The sequence below is a fragment of the Sarcophilus harrisii genome, chromosome 1 (genome assembly GCF_902635505.1).
Source record: "Sarcophilus harrisii chromosome 1, mSarHar1.11, whole genome shotgun sequence".
In the NCBI taxonomy this organism is placed as follows: Eukaryota; Metazoa; Chordata; class Mammalia; order Dasyuromorphia; family Dasyuridae; genus Sarcophilus; species Sarcophilus harrisii.
In genome coordinates this window covers 62,933,559-62,949,546 of record NC_045426.1, presented here as the reverse complement: position 1 = coordinate 62,949,546, position 15,988 = coordinate 62,933,559, and the positions used below count along the sequence as shown (strand labels likewise).

The 15,988-nt window shown below is 32.1% G+C and overlaps 1 protein-coding gene across 7 annotated transcripts in view; it reads left to right on the top strand.

The window, feature by feature from the left end:
* FAM120A (family with sequence similarity 120A) overlaps window positions 1–15,988 on the top strand; it is a 151,709-nt gene that overhangs the window by 104,968 nt on the left and 30,753 nt on the right. For all 7 annotated transcript variants that reach the window (XM_031956856.1, XM_031956883.1, XM_031956829.1 and 4 more), the window contains 2 exons: window positions 2,557–2,806; window positions 14,467–14,581. In XM_031956856.1, coding sequence (XP_031812716.1) covers window positions 2,557–2,806; window positions 14,467–14,581 — 365 coding nt within the window. The remainder of the gene's footprint in view (window positions 1–2,556; window positions 2,807–14,466; window positions 14,582–15,988) is intronic.

Here is a 15,988-nt window from a genome sequence, read left to right as displayed (position 1 = left end):
AAAACAAGAATAACTGATAGAAAGTAATTAATGGTGTACCTGAAGTAATTATAGATTAAATACAATTTTTTGTTTCCTCAGAAAAGCACAACAACATGCTCTGATGTAAAATCATAGATATTAACTAAATTTCATTGGTATTAATAAGATCTGTAACATAATTGTCTTGAACTATAATATCCAAAGGGGGGAAAAAAACTAATGCATGATAATCCATAAATCAAGGATAAAGGCATATAAGTTGGTGTGCTTATATCCTGTAGCATTGAAACAGGCACATTTCTAGAAAAGCTAGTCCTCCTTTAATATCAAGTATCTGATAAAATTAATACAAACTGTTTTCTTTTCCATGGTATGTAACGTTGACATATATAAAAGACTTTGAAAGAAATATTGTCAATATTCTGTATTTAGCAGACACCACTAAGCTATTTTTTTTTTTTAACATTTTTGTAGTACTTGACTCAGAAAAATGAAAACCTAGTTTTCTGATTACAGTTTATAAAACCTGAATGGTTATTAGATTGTGAGCCTAAGGGCAGGAACAAGTTGTGTTATTTTTTTTTCTTAGTTTGTATGTGGCTCTTCTGAATATTGATAATACCTATAAATGTGCCTGTATACATGTATGTACAAATATATACACATACTGACAAAATAATGTGAGATATCTAAAACTTTTGTTTCAAAACCTTTCCAAAACATAAATACTTGTATGTGTAAAAGATCCATAATTTTATCAATATCTTTACTCCTTATACTGACATAGATCACAAACCTTTTACCCCTGAATAAAGTTTCTTGAATATATTCAGAAATTTTCAAAAGATAAAAGAAACTTTTCAAATGATAATAGTAGTAAAATGCTAAGAGAAATATTTCTTTTATGTTTGTCTGATATAGTTATTAAAAAGATGTTTTAAATGAAATGGCAAGTAATGTTGATTAATCATTAGAAAATGGAATGACTTATATGATTAGGTTCTTTTCTTGCTATGGTTCTCATTTTTGCTATGTCATTATATGACTTACTGAAGTTACTTAAATCTTTGAAAAAGTCTTAAAGATTTACTTTAAGTTATTTATTTATTTATTTGCTGTTGGCATACTTTGGTGTCAAGTCTAATTCTTCACTTTAGTTTATGAAAGATCATAATCTGTATTAAAATAGTAATTAAGCAGTCATTAATTGATTAGGTCTGGTATCAACATCTCAGTGCTTCAGAATGCTTTTTTGGTAGTTCATCTATTAACATAGTGGACTTTGCTTTATGAAATCCTCAATACAAGAGTGTGATTATTACTTTTATAGGATGCACTGATGCTAAAATTAGAATTTATGGTATGAGTCAATCAAGTATTAAGTGCTTACGATATGCTATGTTTTCTATTCAGCCTAAGTTGTTATGTTCAGTTATCTATATTTAGCCAGTTCTAGTTGTACTTTTGTATTTGGCCTGGTTTGTGCTAGCCTCAAAAATCTCCTTGCTATTTATACAAGTAAAACAAATTATTTATTATCACTTTTTGGGTTTAGGGTGAAATTTTTAAAACATGTTTAAATGAATAATTCTTTGAGACTTTAATTTGCTTCTGGGTGATAGAGATTAATTGTATTGTAATTTGCCTAATATGGGTCTATGCATAATTTGGAAGTTGGGAAGTGTGTGTGTGTGTGTGTGTGTGTGTGTGTGTGTGTGTGTATGGTTTTTATAAGTATTATTTATTGCTGCTAATATCTTCCCCTTTCTCTCCTTTAACAAATTTTTTGTTGGTATATAGCCTTTGTTTTTGTTTTACATCAACATAAAACTTTTTACTTTTTAAAGTGAAAAACTTTTAACATGTCATTTATTTTGTATATTAAACTTAATTTATTTTAATTTGTTCCTATTTGGTTTAAAATTTCAGATTCTTGAGTTTTATATGTAATTGAACACTTAGGTGGTTTTTAGCCAGTTGCTCAATTATTATTACTTGCCAGTCTTTAAAATGAGACAATAATAATTCTGCGTCTGTAAATTTAGAGACCCTTAGATAAAAGGGGAATGAAAGGAAATTTAGACTCCTTTCTAGTAGCTGTATAAAGATAGTAGCTGTATAAAAGGATATAAAAGGAGAGAAATTAAGTCTTGTAAATTAATTGCAGTGTGTCCTAACGTGTGGTGATTTTGCAATGCTTTATAAACTGAAGTTTATAAATTCTATTATTGACTTGTTGTTAGGTAAAAGTAATTAAAACAAGAAGTCCGTTGGGATGTTTCTTGTCATTAGCAGGTCTTTGGAGAAGAAAAAGTTTTATACTTCCATTGCAAAACATTTTGTATCTTCTCCAACTGTTAAGTATGTACTTTTCTACCAATATTCTAAGTGATTTATTTATTGAATAATATTCAATATGCAAAAAGGTACTTAAATTTTTTGTTTGGAACTTGATTTTCCCATTACTAACAAGATTTAAAGTGTCCAAGAATTGTGGTTTTTGTGTGCTAAGATTTAAAGTACACAAAAGTAGACACTATAAGAGGCTTTTCTGTACTTTTTTCTTTCCTGTAGTCTCGCCAGTGATTATTAAAGAATGGGCTGCTTACAAAGGAAAATCTCCCCAAACACCAGAACTAGTGGAAGCACTTGCATTCAGGGAATGGACCTGTCCCAACCTGAAGAAATTATGGCTGGGGAAAGCAGTGGAAGATAAGAATAGAAGAATGAGAGCATTTTTGGCCTGTATGAGATCAGATACACCAGCAATGCTCAATCCAACTAATGTGCCCACTCACCTTATGGTGCTCTGCTGTGTATTACGGTTAGTATTTATCACTTTATTACAGTTAAGTTAAATGTGAATTAATACTAAAATAAAACTTAAGTGAATCAGGAAATTCAGAATGTTATTTTCATTCATTTCATTGAACAAATCTTGAAATACATTGTATGCATAGGGCACATGGCTAATGGCAAGATTTCTTCTATCTCTAGCTCTCTTCGAGGCCCAGTTTCAATATGAAACTTTCATTGACTCTTTCTCCCTTAACTCTGGTAAAAGTATTCACTTTTTCCTCACAGTTCCTAGCACTTTGCCAAGTCTTTTGCCCTTGCCATATTCTCCCTTGTATTATCTATATTTTTCTACACATCCTGTCTCTCTTACTTAAATAATAGGTTCCTTGACCTTGCTTGAGTAATGGGAAAAGCACTGACCTTAAAAGACAAGTAACTCTGAGTCCCAGCATATCCTATCTGTAGTAGGTAATTCAGAGGCAGGAAACCTAAGTCTTGCCATGGCCTTTGCTATTCATCAGGTGTGTAGCTTGAACAGGGCTTCTAATCTTTCTGGATCTTGGAATCCTTTATCTGTGAGATGAAGTTTGTCTTATCTGACAATTTCAGAACTATTAAGATTTCAGAGGAAGAATAAGCATTCCCAGCTTTTGAGTCGTTGGACAAAGGGGAAGACAAATGGAAGTGTCAGGGAGGAAATAATGTTTGAGCTAGATCCTGGAAAGCTAAATAAAATTTCATCAGTTGAAGATAAAGGGAGTTCTAAGTAAGAGGAATGAAATAGACCTGAGAAAGCAGATAATCTGTTTTATGTGATCAATTTGTCTATATCTTCTGATGATATGGGAAATAATGAAGAGTTGAGAATGAAAAAGTAAATTGAAGATTTTGTATATTAACTAAGTTAAAGACTTTGGGGTTTGCTAAGTAGTCATTGGGGAATAGCTAAAAATAAAAGGGGTATGATATGATTGGAGCTCTTGTTTGAAGATCAGTAGGACATAGAATAGATTGCAATGAGAATACCATTTACTGTGTTTGAAGTAGAAATAAAAAAAGATAATATGCAATAGATTGTAATAGTAAAATGAATAGAATTTGAAGATTGACTAGATGTTAGGAACAAAGCAAAAGAAAGAAGTCAACTGAAAAACAGGAAAAGTGAAGATAAGGTAGAAGAAGGTTTGGAGGCTATATGATTTTAGTTTTTGATATGTTGACCTGATGATGTGAACAAGACATCTAGTTAGAAGTATGCCTTTAGCTCAGTTATACTGAGGTCTAACTAAAAATAAAGCTTTAGAAGAAATTGACGTGAAGTAGTAGTCAAAAGATTGTGAATGGATTAAATCACTCTAGAATTCTAAAGACATTTACTGGGCATATGCTATGTGGGAAGCATTATAGTAGACACTGATAGAAATATAAGGATAAATAAGGTAGTCTTTGCTCTCCAAGGGTTATAATCTAGCTAAAATTTCTTTAGTACTTAAAACAAAAATCCATCTTTGACAGGATGGATACTCTCTACTGACATTTTTTAAAAGCTTACTTCATCTCTTGGTGGTCAACCTTCTCAACTAAGCTTTTCATTGTATGACAAGATACAAAGTCCATTGTTGGTCCATACTGTGAACTTTCCTGGTTGGAAGGATTTTAATAGAGCTCAGTAGAGCCTTCAAAAATCTAGTTATGTGCACACTAAAATGAAAAATTGTAGTCCTTTAGTGTAACCTCCAATAGTACATTTTCATCTTATAATTCTAATGTTGTTTTGATACTACCAGAAAAATTAGTTGACCATCTGGAAAATAAATAAATAAAATTCTTTTTATGTAATTTTTGCACAGATGCCCTAGCCTTGATTCAGAAGTGTTTTTGCTGACGATCATTAGTCATTTTAGAAAAAAAAAATTATGTGACAGAGTAATGAAAGATGAATTGTAAGGGACTGGGATGGAAGGCAGAAAGATCATTTAGAAAATTATTGCATTGATAATTCTGAGTGAAAGTTAAGACGACCCAAATTAGAACATAAGGGCCTTAGCAGTGGTAGGGAAAGGATTATTTGGAAGTCATTTCAGTGAGAATTAAGGTTTCACAGAAGCAAAAAATTGAGATGTATCAGACATATGTATAAGGTTTGAATCTGATGGTTGAACAATGTTGATGACATAGGTAATTCTGAGATTGTAAGTAGATTTCTGAAAAGTGTTTTTTCTTAACATTTGCAGAATTTTCAGAATTCCCCAGTAAATGAACTGATTTGTAACAAAAAAGTGGAAAATGTATTTGTCAGAAATCATGTAAAAAAAATGGCCTTTTTAAAAAATTTTTATGAAGTAAAAGGCTAGAGAGCTAATGATCATTTTAAGACCTTTATGGTAGTCAAGTCTTCCAATGCCCCAGTATCTAAGTGAATAGTGGTATATTTTGGCACTAGTGGTTGGTGGAAAGAGTACTAGATTAGACATAGGCATAGTTTCAAATCTTAGTCCCCCTCCTTATTGTCTCATTTGACTTTGGTTAAATCATTCTCCACATATCAGTTTCTTATTGTGGAAAATGGGACTGGTGAGAAGGTTATAGTAGTTGAAAAGCAAGAGTATATTATAGCCTAGCTCCTCTACAAAAATCTAGAAAACACACCAGACCAAGTTCTGATTGGGAAAACTAAGAAAAAAGTCACAATAAGTCATTTTTCTAGCCCATGATAGTCTTAAGACATGATAGATATTATCTGAACAAGAGCTCACTATATTTGGAACATTTTAGCATCTTGGAACTAAAAGAAAGTCAAGAGAGAAGCATGAGGTAGGAAAAGATTCTAGAGGATCCCTGAACTATTATAGGGGTGCAGAAAAGGGTACTATGTGGCAGCTTTGTTACTCATTACCCAGTTTTTGGTTAGACTAAGAAGAGATTTGCATATGAAGATAATGAAGAGGAGCAGTGGCTAGTAGGACCTGGATGCATATTGAGAAAAAGAATAAATTCGAAGCAGAAGGGGAGCAGTATCTAGGATTCAGTTCTAGCCTATAGCCTGTCTTGGAAGATGGCAATGTAACAATCAAGAGCCCCAGTCCAGAGTCCCGATTCAGAAAAGAGCAATCAGTTCTGTTGCTCTGGATCTCCAGAGCTTCTCTGGGTTACAAATTGCCAAATCATTCAGTAGTCTACTGAAACTTCCAGCCAGGGACAAATCAATAGACCCAAACCTGCATCAGATACTTGCAGAGCTTAGACCAAAACAGTAAACAGACTTTGTCCCAGATTGTGTTACTTTCAAAGCAACTGAAAGCTTGCAGCCAGCCCAGAAAGAGGTCAGAATCTCAGAACAGAGAATATAGAAGTGTACCGAGCCCAGCACTAATTTAATATAAAGAATTAAGAAGCCTATTTGAAAATTGAGCATGTAAGGAATCCACAGTAGTGAAGAAAATGACTTGAAAACATTCACAAGCAAAGCCTCAAAGAAAAAAATACAACTTGGATACAAATCCATCAAGAATTTATGGAAGGAAAAAAAGCTTTTTTAAGCAAAATTGATTTTAAAAATCATATGAGAATGGTTGAGGAAAAAATGGGAAAAGAAATGAGAGATGCAGAAATAAGGTAGGAAAAGAGAACAGCTGGAAATTAGTGATAAAAAGTCTTATCCAAGCAGTAATGAACTGAACCAGCTACGCCCAGAGAAAGAACTCTGGGAGATGACTAAGAACCATTACATTGAATTCCTAATCCCTACATTTTTGCCCGCCTGCATTTTTTGATTTCCTTCACAGGCTAATTGTACAATATTTCAGAGTACAATTCTTTTTGTACAGCAAAATAACGGTTTGGTCATGTATACTTATTTTGTATTTAATTTATACTTTAATATATTTAACATGTATTGTTCATCCTGCCATCTAGGGGAGAGGGTGGGGGGAAGGAGGGGGAAAATTGGAACAAAAGGTTGGCAATTGTCAATGCTGTAAAATTACCCATGCATATGACTTGTAAATAAAAGCTATTAAAAATTTTTAAAAAGTTAAAAAAAAAAAAAAAAGTCTTATCCAAGAAAGTGGAACCTTGAAGATTAGAAATGACCAAATAGAACAAAAAGCTACATAAACTATCACGAATTATTCAAACCACAAGAAAACAAAAGAATGTATACAATTTCTCATAGCAACTGACCTGGAAAACAAGTCAGGGAAAATTAATTTAAGAATTAATATCCTACCTGAAAACCATGATAAAAAAAAAAAGTCTTTTTGAAAAAGCATTTCAAGAAATTATTAAAGAATACTGCCAAGATCTCTTTGAATAGAGGTTGAGGTAGAAATTGAATGATCCTTTCCTAAGTCTTTTCCTAAAAAAAAATTCCAAAATGAAAATACCCAGGAAAATTGTAGCTAAAATCTAGAGCTCCTAGCTCAAAGAGGATGAAATGCCAAAAGCAGCAAGAAAGAAAAAATTCATTTAATAAGGAGCCATTGTTGGGATTTTTCATGTTTTAGTGATCACAACTTTTAAAGCATAGAGATCTTGGAATATAATATTCCAGGAGGCAGAATTTCTAGACTTAAAACAAATATAACTTTTACCTAGCAAAATTGAATACAGGTCTATGGGGGAAAAAATAGATCTTCAATGACATAGAAAAATTCTGATCGTTATTGATGAAAAGACCATAGCTGAGTAGAAAATTTAACTTAAATTTAAGTCAAGAAAAGCATAAAAAAAGGTAAAGATGAGTAAGCATTTGGAAGGGGCTAAAGTTTAAACTATATTCTAATATAGGAAGATGATAAATGTAGCCTATCAGAATTCTCTCAATGTAAGGGTTCATTGAGGATTCTCTTATTTTGATAATCTTAAAATAAGAATTGAAAAGATGGGGAAGATGATCATATCTAACAGAAAAATAAGGAGAGAAAAAGGGGGCTGAAAGAAAGAGAAGGAATAAAAAGGAGGGTAAATTAAGGAAGGGATTAGTTAGCAACAAAAGAAATTTTTAAAAGAGGGGTTGGGGGAAAATAAAGTATTAGAAAATAAGATAGAGTTTAACAATCATAACTGACAATGAATGGCATAAATCCACTTATTAAACAAAAGAGAATAGCACAATAGATTAGAAGCCAGAATTCAATAATAAGTTGTTTATGAGAAATATGACTGGAGGATAATCTGTTATGCTACACCTGAAACTAGAAAGAAAGGGATGGTAATCATGTTCCTAGGAAAAGCAATAGCACAAATAGATCTGATTATAAATGATAAATAGAGAATGTATTCACAAAAACTACCATAGACACTGAATTAATATCAGTACTAACCATATGAATCATATGCATCAAAAGGCATAGCATCTAAATTCTTAAAAGGAAAAGTCAAATGAGTTATAGGAGGAATATAATAAAACTGTAACAATAGGAAAACCTTCAATTTACTCCATTTCAGACCTAGAAAAATATAACCAAAAATGAGAAAGACCTGAATGAAATTTTAGAAAAGTTAGCTATAGTAGACCTCTAGATTATATTGAATAGCAATCCCCCCCGCCAAAAAAAAAGGAATATTCTTATACGCAGATGCATTTGATAGCTTTACAAAAATTAACCATGTAGTAAGGCATAAAAAGTTAAAAAAAAAAAATACGGAAGCAGAAATATTAAATCTATTTTCTTTTACAGACCATAATGCAATAAAAATTGTATTAAATTAAAGGGCTTGAAAATTAAGATTAAAATTAAATATCTTTATTCTGAAATGGCAGGTCAAAAAACAAATCATAGAAGTAATAATTTCTTTTAAAATTGGGGGGGGGGGGAGGAGAGAGAATAAATATTTATATAATACTGTGTATGAAGTTCAGTGCTAAGTACTTTACAAATATTTTGTTTCACTACCACTACCCTAAGAAGAAGTTGTTATTGAAATAATCCCCATTTTATAATCAAGTAAATTGAGCCAAGCAGAGGTTAAATGACTTGCCTAGGCTCACATAACTAGTAAGTGTCTTGTGGCAGAATTTTAGTCTGGATCTTCCTGATTCCAGGCCCAAAGCTCTTATCCACTACATCAGTAGAAAATGACAACAGTGCCAACATTTTAGTGATATAGTCAGAGCAATCCTTAAAGGAAAATTTGTATCTATACACACTGTCATAAAAGAAAGATAAGAACAGATAAATGAAAAGATTATGTAACTAAAAAGGAAACCAACAATTAAACCTTAAAATAATAATACTGAAAATCAAGAAATTAACAAAATTAAAAGTAGTAAATCCTTTGATTTAATAAATCTAGGAACTTAAAAAAAACCCCAAAACAATAAAGCAGAAAAACCATTAGCTAACTTGATGTTTAAAAAGAAAGAAAATCAAATTGACAGTCTCAAAAATGAAAAAAATAAGCTAACCAAATGAAAAAGAAATAAAAATATATTAATAGTTATTTTGTCTAACTATATGCTAATAAGACTGACAAATTAAAAATGAGCATTTACAAGCATATGTGTAAATTGCCCAGGTTAACAGAACAGGAAAGAAGTAGGATATTTCTATAATTCTAACTTAGAAAACTAAATATTAGGAAAATTATAAGTATAACTGGCCATATTATTCTTTAAAGCCATATGATTATTTCAATGGATGCAGAAAAATCTTTTTGACAAGATATAATACCTATTCCTGCATTGTTGCTGTTTGGTTGTTTTTTTAGTCATAATCCAGCTCTTTATGACTCCATTTGGGTTTTTCTCTTGGCAAAGATGCTAGCATGATTTGACATTTCCTTCTCCAGCTCATTTTATAGATGAGGAACTGAAGTAAACAAGATTAAGTGACTTATCCAGACTCACACAGCTAGTAGGTGCCCAAGATTGGATTTGAATTATGAAGATGACGCATCATCCTGATTCCTAACTCAGTGTTTTATCCCTTCTACCACATAGCTACATGAAGGTGCATAGGAATTAACAGCTTTCTATAAAATAATAAGTAGTATCTAAAAAAGACCTAATGTTATCTGTAATGAACTTGGGTTAGAGCACTTTTCACTAAGTTCAGGGGTAAAAACAAGGGTGTCCAATATCAATACTTCAGTATAGTATTAGAAATGTAAGAATAAGATAAGAAAACAAAAGTAAAATAATAAACATAGGCAAAAAGGAAATAAAATTATCATTTTTGCAAGTCATATAGTTTTCTTGAACCCTAAAAAAAAAAAGAAAACAATAACCAGCAAAGTTGCAAGATATAAAATAAATTCCTATAAATCATCTGCATTTCTGCATATTACCACAAAATCCAGCAAAAACAAAAAAGGTTGAAATAGATAATGCATTTAAAATAATTAAAGACATTATAAAATATTTAGGAGTTTAATTTTAAAGACACGCAGGCACTATAAAAATACAATTAAAAAGCATTCTTTACCCAAAGAATAAAGGTATTTAAATAACTGGAGAAACAATAATTGCTTTTAGGTTAGCCAAGCTAGTAAAACATTAGTGATGATACTATTTAAATGTATTTACTGTGTCATAACAATTAAACTAGCAAAGAATTTCTTGATAAAACTTAGAAAAAAGAATAACAATTTGGTGATTGGTAAGAAATAGAGAAGCCTATCAGTTAATATTATTGAGTATATAATGTCCAGGAGCAAATGAAAATAATAGCCTACTGTTTGATAAATTCTAAGATCCCATGTGTTAGGACAAGACCACACCATTTAAGAAAATTTTTATCGAATACCAGAAAGCAATGTAGCAAAAAGAACTAGATACAAATCAGCATGTTATAATGTTATATTATGTTCTTAGCTCCAGATATGGGTACATAATTTAAACATACACAGGCTGGCATCATAGACAAATCAGAGACACAGGAAAAAATTACCTGTCAGATGTCAGAGGAAGAATTCATAACAAAACAAAAAAAAAGAAAGACTCATAGGAAGTAAAATAAAAAGCTTTTGAACAAACAAAACCATTGCAACAAAAATTAAAAGAGAAGCGGAAATTGGAGAAATAATGTTTGTAGCCAATTTTCTGGATAAAGGTCTCATTTCTAAGATAGATACAGAAATCAATTAAATGTAAAAGAATAAGAATCATTATCTAATTGTTATGTACCCAAAGGATATGAATGGAGAATTTTCAAAGGAAATAATCCAAACTTTAAATAGTAATTTTAAAAAGCAGTTATCTAAATCACTAATAATAAGATAAGGACAAATTAAAATAATTCTGAGCTACCATCTCACACCATTTAGATTGGCAAAGTTGAAAATAATGGAAAATGCCAAATTCTAAAGGAACTGTGGAAAAAATAGGTTTATCAGTGTACTGTTGATAATCTTTGTATTAATGCAGCCATTCTGGAAAGCATTTTGGAAATATGGCCTTAAGGTAAGCAAACGCTAATACTAGATATTTATTTCAAAGAGTTCAGATTAAGAGGCAAAGAACTATGTATACCAAAATGTGTTTAAAAGCTTTTATAGTGGTAACAAAGAATTGGAAACTAAAGGGATGTCCCTCTCTCTGCTGGAGAACAGCTGGAGATTATTAAGGTTTATAAATGTGGTAAAATAGTGTTGTGCCATAAGAAATGGTGAAGGAAATTATTTCAGAGAAACCTGGAAAGACTTGTATGAACTAGGTTATTCAAAGTGAAATGAGCAGAACCAGCATAGCATTTTATGTGGGTAACAACAGTATTATAAAGACAAGCAATAATGTTTTGGTCATGTATACTTATTGTGTATCTAAGTTATATTTTAATATATTTTAACATCTACTGGTCATCCTGACATTTAGGGGAGGGGGTGGGGGGGTAAGAGGTGAAAAATTGGAACAAGAGGTTTGGCAATTGTTAATGCTGTAAAGTTACCCATGTATATATCCTGTAAATAAAAGGCTATTAAATAAAAAAAATTAATTAAAAAAAAAAAAAAAAAAAAAGACAAGCAATATAGACCAGCTCCAGTTTCAGAAGACTCATGATAAAACATGGTCACTATCTCCAGATATATAATATTGGATTTGAAGTACAAATTGAAGCTTATTTTTTTATTACATGGCTAATACAAACGGAATTTGCATTATATATGCAGCAGTTTGTGTTTTTTCCTGTTTTCTCATCGAGTGATAGAGGGGAGATAAAAGAGAGCATTCAGAATTGAAAATTAAATTACTGATCTTTATCACAATGTTCTAAAACATGATGGTGAAAAGGTCTCCTGGCTTGTCTCAATCTTAACATGTATTAGAAGCTACTGGCAAGTTTTTGAAAATGAAATACATTTCTACAAAAAGTAAAAAGGATTGTTTTCAGATATTCACCTCTGCACTCAAAAAGAAGGTACCATTTGTTTATTGGCAGTGCTAAATTATGGAAAGCATTTTTTTTCCAAGACTAGAAAAAGGTTAAGAAATATAGATAGCACTTCAGAAATTAGAAACTTTTTTTCCCAAAAATTGACAAGGACTATTGGAAACTTTTTCATGTAATGCTTTTTGTTTGTTTTCCCCTTAGTACATAGCATGGTACTTAATAAATGCTTGTTAATTTTGATCATCAAAAATTATAATAATTTAATTACTTTTCAGTTTATATAAAAGAAAGGAGGAGAGAGGCCAGTCATTCAAAAAACACTTATTAAATGCTTGGCTTTGAAAACACAAATATAAAACCCAGCATTTTCTGCCCTCAAGCAACTTGTATGTTGTCAGGGCCAAGCAATACTTGTTCAGTCATTTCATGTTGTCTAATTTTCTGTGCCCCCATTTGGGGTTTTCTTACAAAGGCACTGCTTATTTTACACATAGGGAAACTGACGCAAACAAGGTTAAGGGACTTCCTTTGGGTCACATAGAGTCTGAGGCCAGATTTGAACTCAAATCTTCCTGACTCCAGAACGTGCATTCTATCCACTGTGCTGTTGAGCTCCCCCTAATCCATACATTATTGGTAAACATAAAAGCATATTGAAGGCAAATAGAAGTTCTTTGAGGAATGGCTCTCATAGCTGGGGCTTCAGAAAAGGTCTTAAATAGTAGATAATATTTGACCTAAGTCAGACCAATTCCCAGTGCTACCTGTGAAGGAAATTAAAATGTAACTGGGAAGTGTTTAGCAAAATAGAAAACCATAAAATAACATTATTTATATTGTATTTAAGTCAATATGCAGCCAGTGGGATCCTTTCTATTTGAATTTGACACAATTGCCTGTCTGTGTCTGTCTGTCTGTCTGTCTGTCTGTCTCTCTCTCTCTCTCCCTTCCTCCCTCCCTCTCTCTCTTTCTCTTTCTCTCTCTCTGATTGGGATACTAGAAGCCCATGTAGTTGGTTCCCCCAGACTCTAATATTTTCCTAAGCCCAATTCAATCCTTTTGTAAATATAATTGTCTATAAAAGAGAGCTGTCAAACCCAGTGACCATACACCATATGCAGCCCAAACATTCCTGAGTGCTGCCGAACTAGATTAAAATGTATTTGGAAAATAGTTACAATAAATTTTTAAAAAACAGTAAAACATAGATAATGAATATATAGCTTTCTAAGTTTAGTCCACAGGATTCCTGATGTACGGTTCAATGGCTCTCATTTCTTTTTGAGTTTGACACATCTGGTCTAGAGTAGTGATTCTCAAAAGAGTATGCTACACTTCCTTCTGTACATGCCACAATGTACTTGATTATGAACATGCTTATGAATCTTCATTGCAAAGAATACTGTGCTGTGAATTTTTCAAAGTAAAACCAAAGAAAAGAATCAAGTCTAAGAGCCTTGAACTTAGAATCAACAAATAAATTAAATATGAATTTCAAATGTTTACAACAATACATTGTTTTGCAACATATTTACCTTCCTAATTACATTGTATAAAATTAATTTTAGTCACTGATCGAAAACCACCAGCTATGGCTAGGAATTCTTGGTATTATGGGTAGCCATGAGGATTTTATTATTGAACTCTGTATTTGATCAATGTGTCATCTTAATTTTGCCACTTACCATCATTATAAAGGAAATATTTTAAGTGTTTAGAAGGATCTGGAGAGACCATCTAGTTGCTCTTCTCTCTCTCTCTCTCTCTCTTTTTTTTTTTTTTTTTTGGCTTGAGGCAGTTGGGGTTAAGTGATTTGTCCAGGGTCACACGGCCAGGCCATGTTAAGTGTCTCAAACCAGATTTGAACTTCTGTCTTCAGGGCTAGTGCTCTGTCCACTGTACTAACTAGCTGTCCTGGAAAATATTTCTTAAATATATCTGACAGGTACCACTTCTTTGCAGTAAATAACATCATTCATAGTAAATTGATAGCTTTCTCTTTGCACATTAGCAATTTAAATACTCCCATATAATAACTGTGAAGAAAAGGGGTTCAAAGTCAGAGGTATACTAATGTTGAGTAAATATAACTTCATATTATTTTTATTATCCTAAAACATTCTCATCCATTTAAATGATAATTAAGTTGATAGTGATTTATAACATCACCTTAAGAGGTAAATTAGTAAGAAATACTTGTAGATAGGCCTACCTTATGTCAACTCCACATTTATTCAGAAAATCAGTCTGGGTTGTTTTGTGTTTTGGTTTGGTTTGGTTTGGTTTTAATTCAAATTTTATCCTAGATGTTTAATAGCAATTTCTTTTTTTTGTCTTATTAACTCCACTTTAGGTATATGGTGCAGTGGCCAGGAGTACGGATACTGCGGCGCCAGGAACTTGATGCCTTCCTGGCTCAAGCATTGTCTCCCAAACTTTATGAGCCTGATCAGCTACAGGAACTCAAGGTAATTAGTAAACTTTATGTTGGGAAACCTTTCTTATATAATGTAATCATCTGAGGACAACATTTCTGTAGTAGATCTATAATTCTAATAATGTGGATTGGATAAGTTACCTAAGTAACATTGTTTTCTAATTATAAATTGCTACTACTTGATTTACAAATACATCTTCTTTCTAGTTTATTTTTATTATGTTCTGAATTTTCCCATATTTAACATTCTTGTTGGTTTTTCACTATAGGAGATTGGACTTTGAATTCTTTATTCTTGTAGATTATTCCAAAACCAAGTTTAGTCTTCTTTCCCACCCATCTTGCCTAAATGTTTCTTTACATAGCTTGTCCCATTATTCCTGTTCAAGGGAATGAATGAGCTTTTTTAAAGCATTTACTATATGCTGAGCATTGTGTTAAATATTGGGGATATAAATGGAAAAATGGAGACAGTTCTTGCTTTCCAAGAACTCACGCACGAGAAGGGGAAGATAATGTATAAAAGGAAGATCAGCTGTAGGCAAATGGAAAAGCCTGAAGTCCTGCTGGCCCACAGGCGTGGCCAATGCCTAGCCTGGCTTCTTCAGGTTTAACATTAAGTCAGGGAACTCTCGATTTGAGAGGCAGAGCCAGTGGCAAGCTTGGCAGTTGTGGGTGTCAATCTCATTCAAACCATATGAGCATTCAAGCTCCTTTGGAAAAAGGAAAAGCAAAGGAAGAAGATGCTTTGTGAGGACGATGGCAGATCCTTCCACCCCCTTGTGTGTTGTGGATGGATTCTGGGATAGTCAAGGGCCAAGGAAAAGGAGGAATCAACATTGTGATTGTGGGATTTAACTTCATATGCCTTTGAACTTTTCATACTGATTCCTTTTGTTCCTTCACTAGTTGATCGCCTTGAGTTGCTACTATTTAATACAGTAGCACTCTGCTTTGTGGTTTTTTTCAGCACATTATTTATCATTAGCTATATTTACCTTTATTGCAGGGTAGTTGTCAAGAAAAGTTCTCTGTAAATTTTAAAGTGCTATATTAATTTGAGTTATTGCTTACAAAATCTATTTTCTGAATCTTTGTCTATTGAAAGTTCTCAGTAAATCTTCCTTTTCTCATATATGTATGTAGAAATTTTAAATGATGCCTTTATATCATTACATTCATTTCCAAAAAGTCTCTCTCCCTTCCCCATCCATAGAGCTTTCCCTTATAAATTAGTTTTTTTTAAGAGAATGAATAAAATGAAAGTTTAGCATTCTGATATTTTTTGCTTATTTATCTTTTCCATTATTTCTTATTTGCTCAGTTATTTCCCCTATTTCACATTCTCTCAAGCAAAGTTTCAGTAATAAGTTTTTAAGTATCTACTGTGTGCTGAGCACTGTGCTAGGTGCAGAATATATAGCAACCCAAAGGAAAA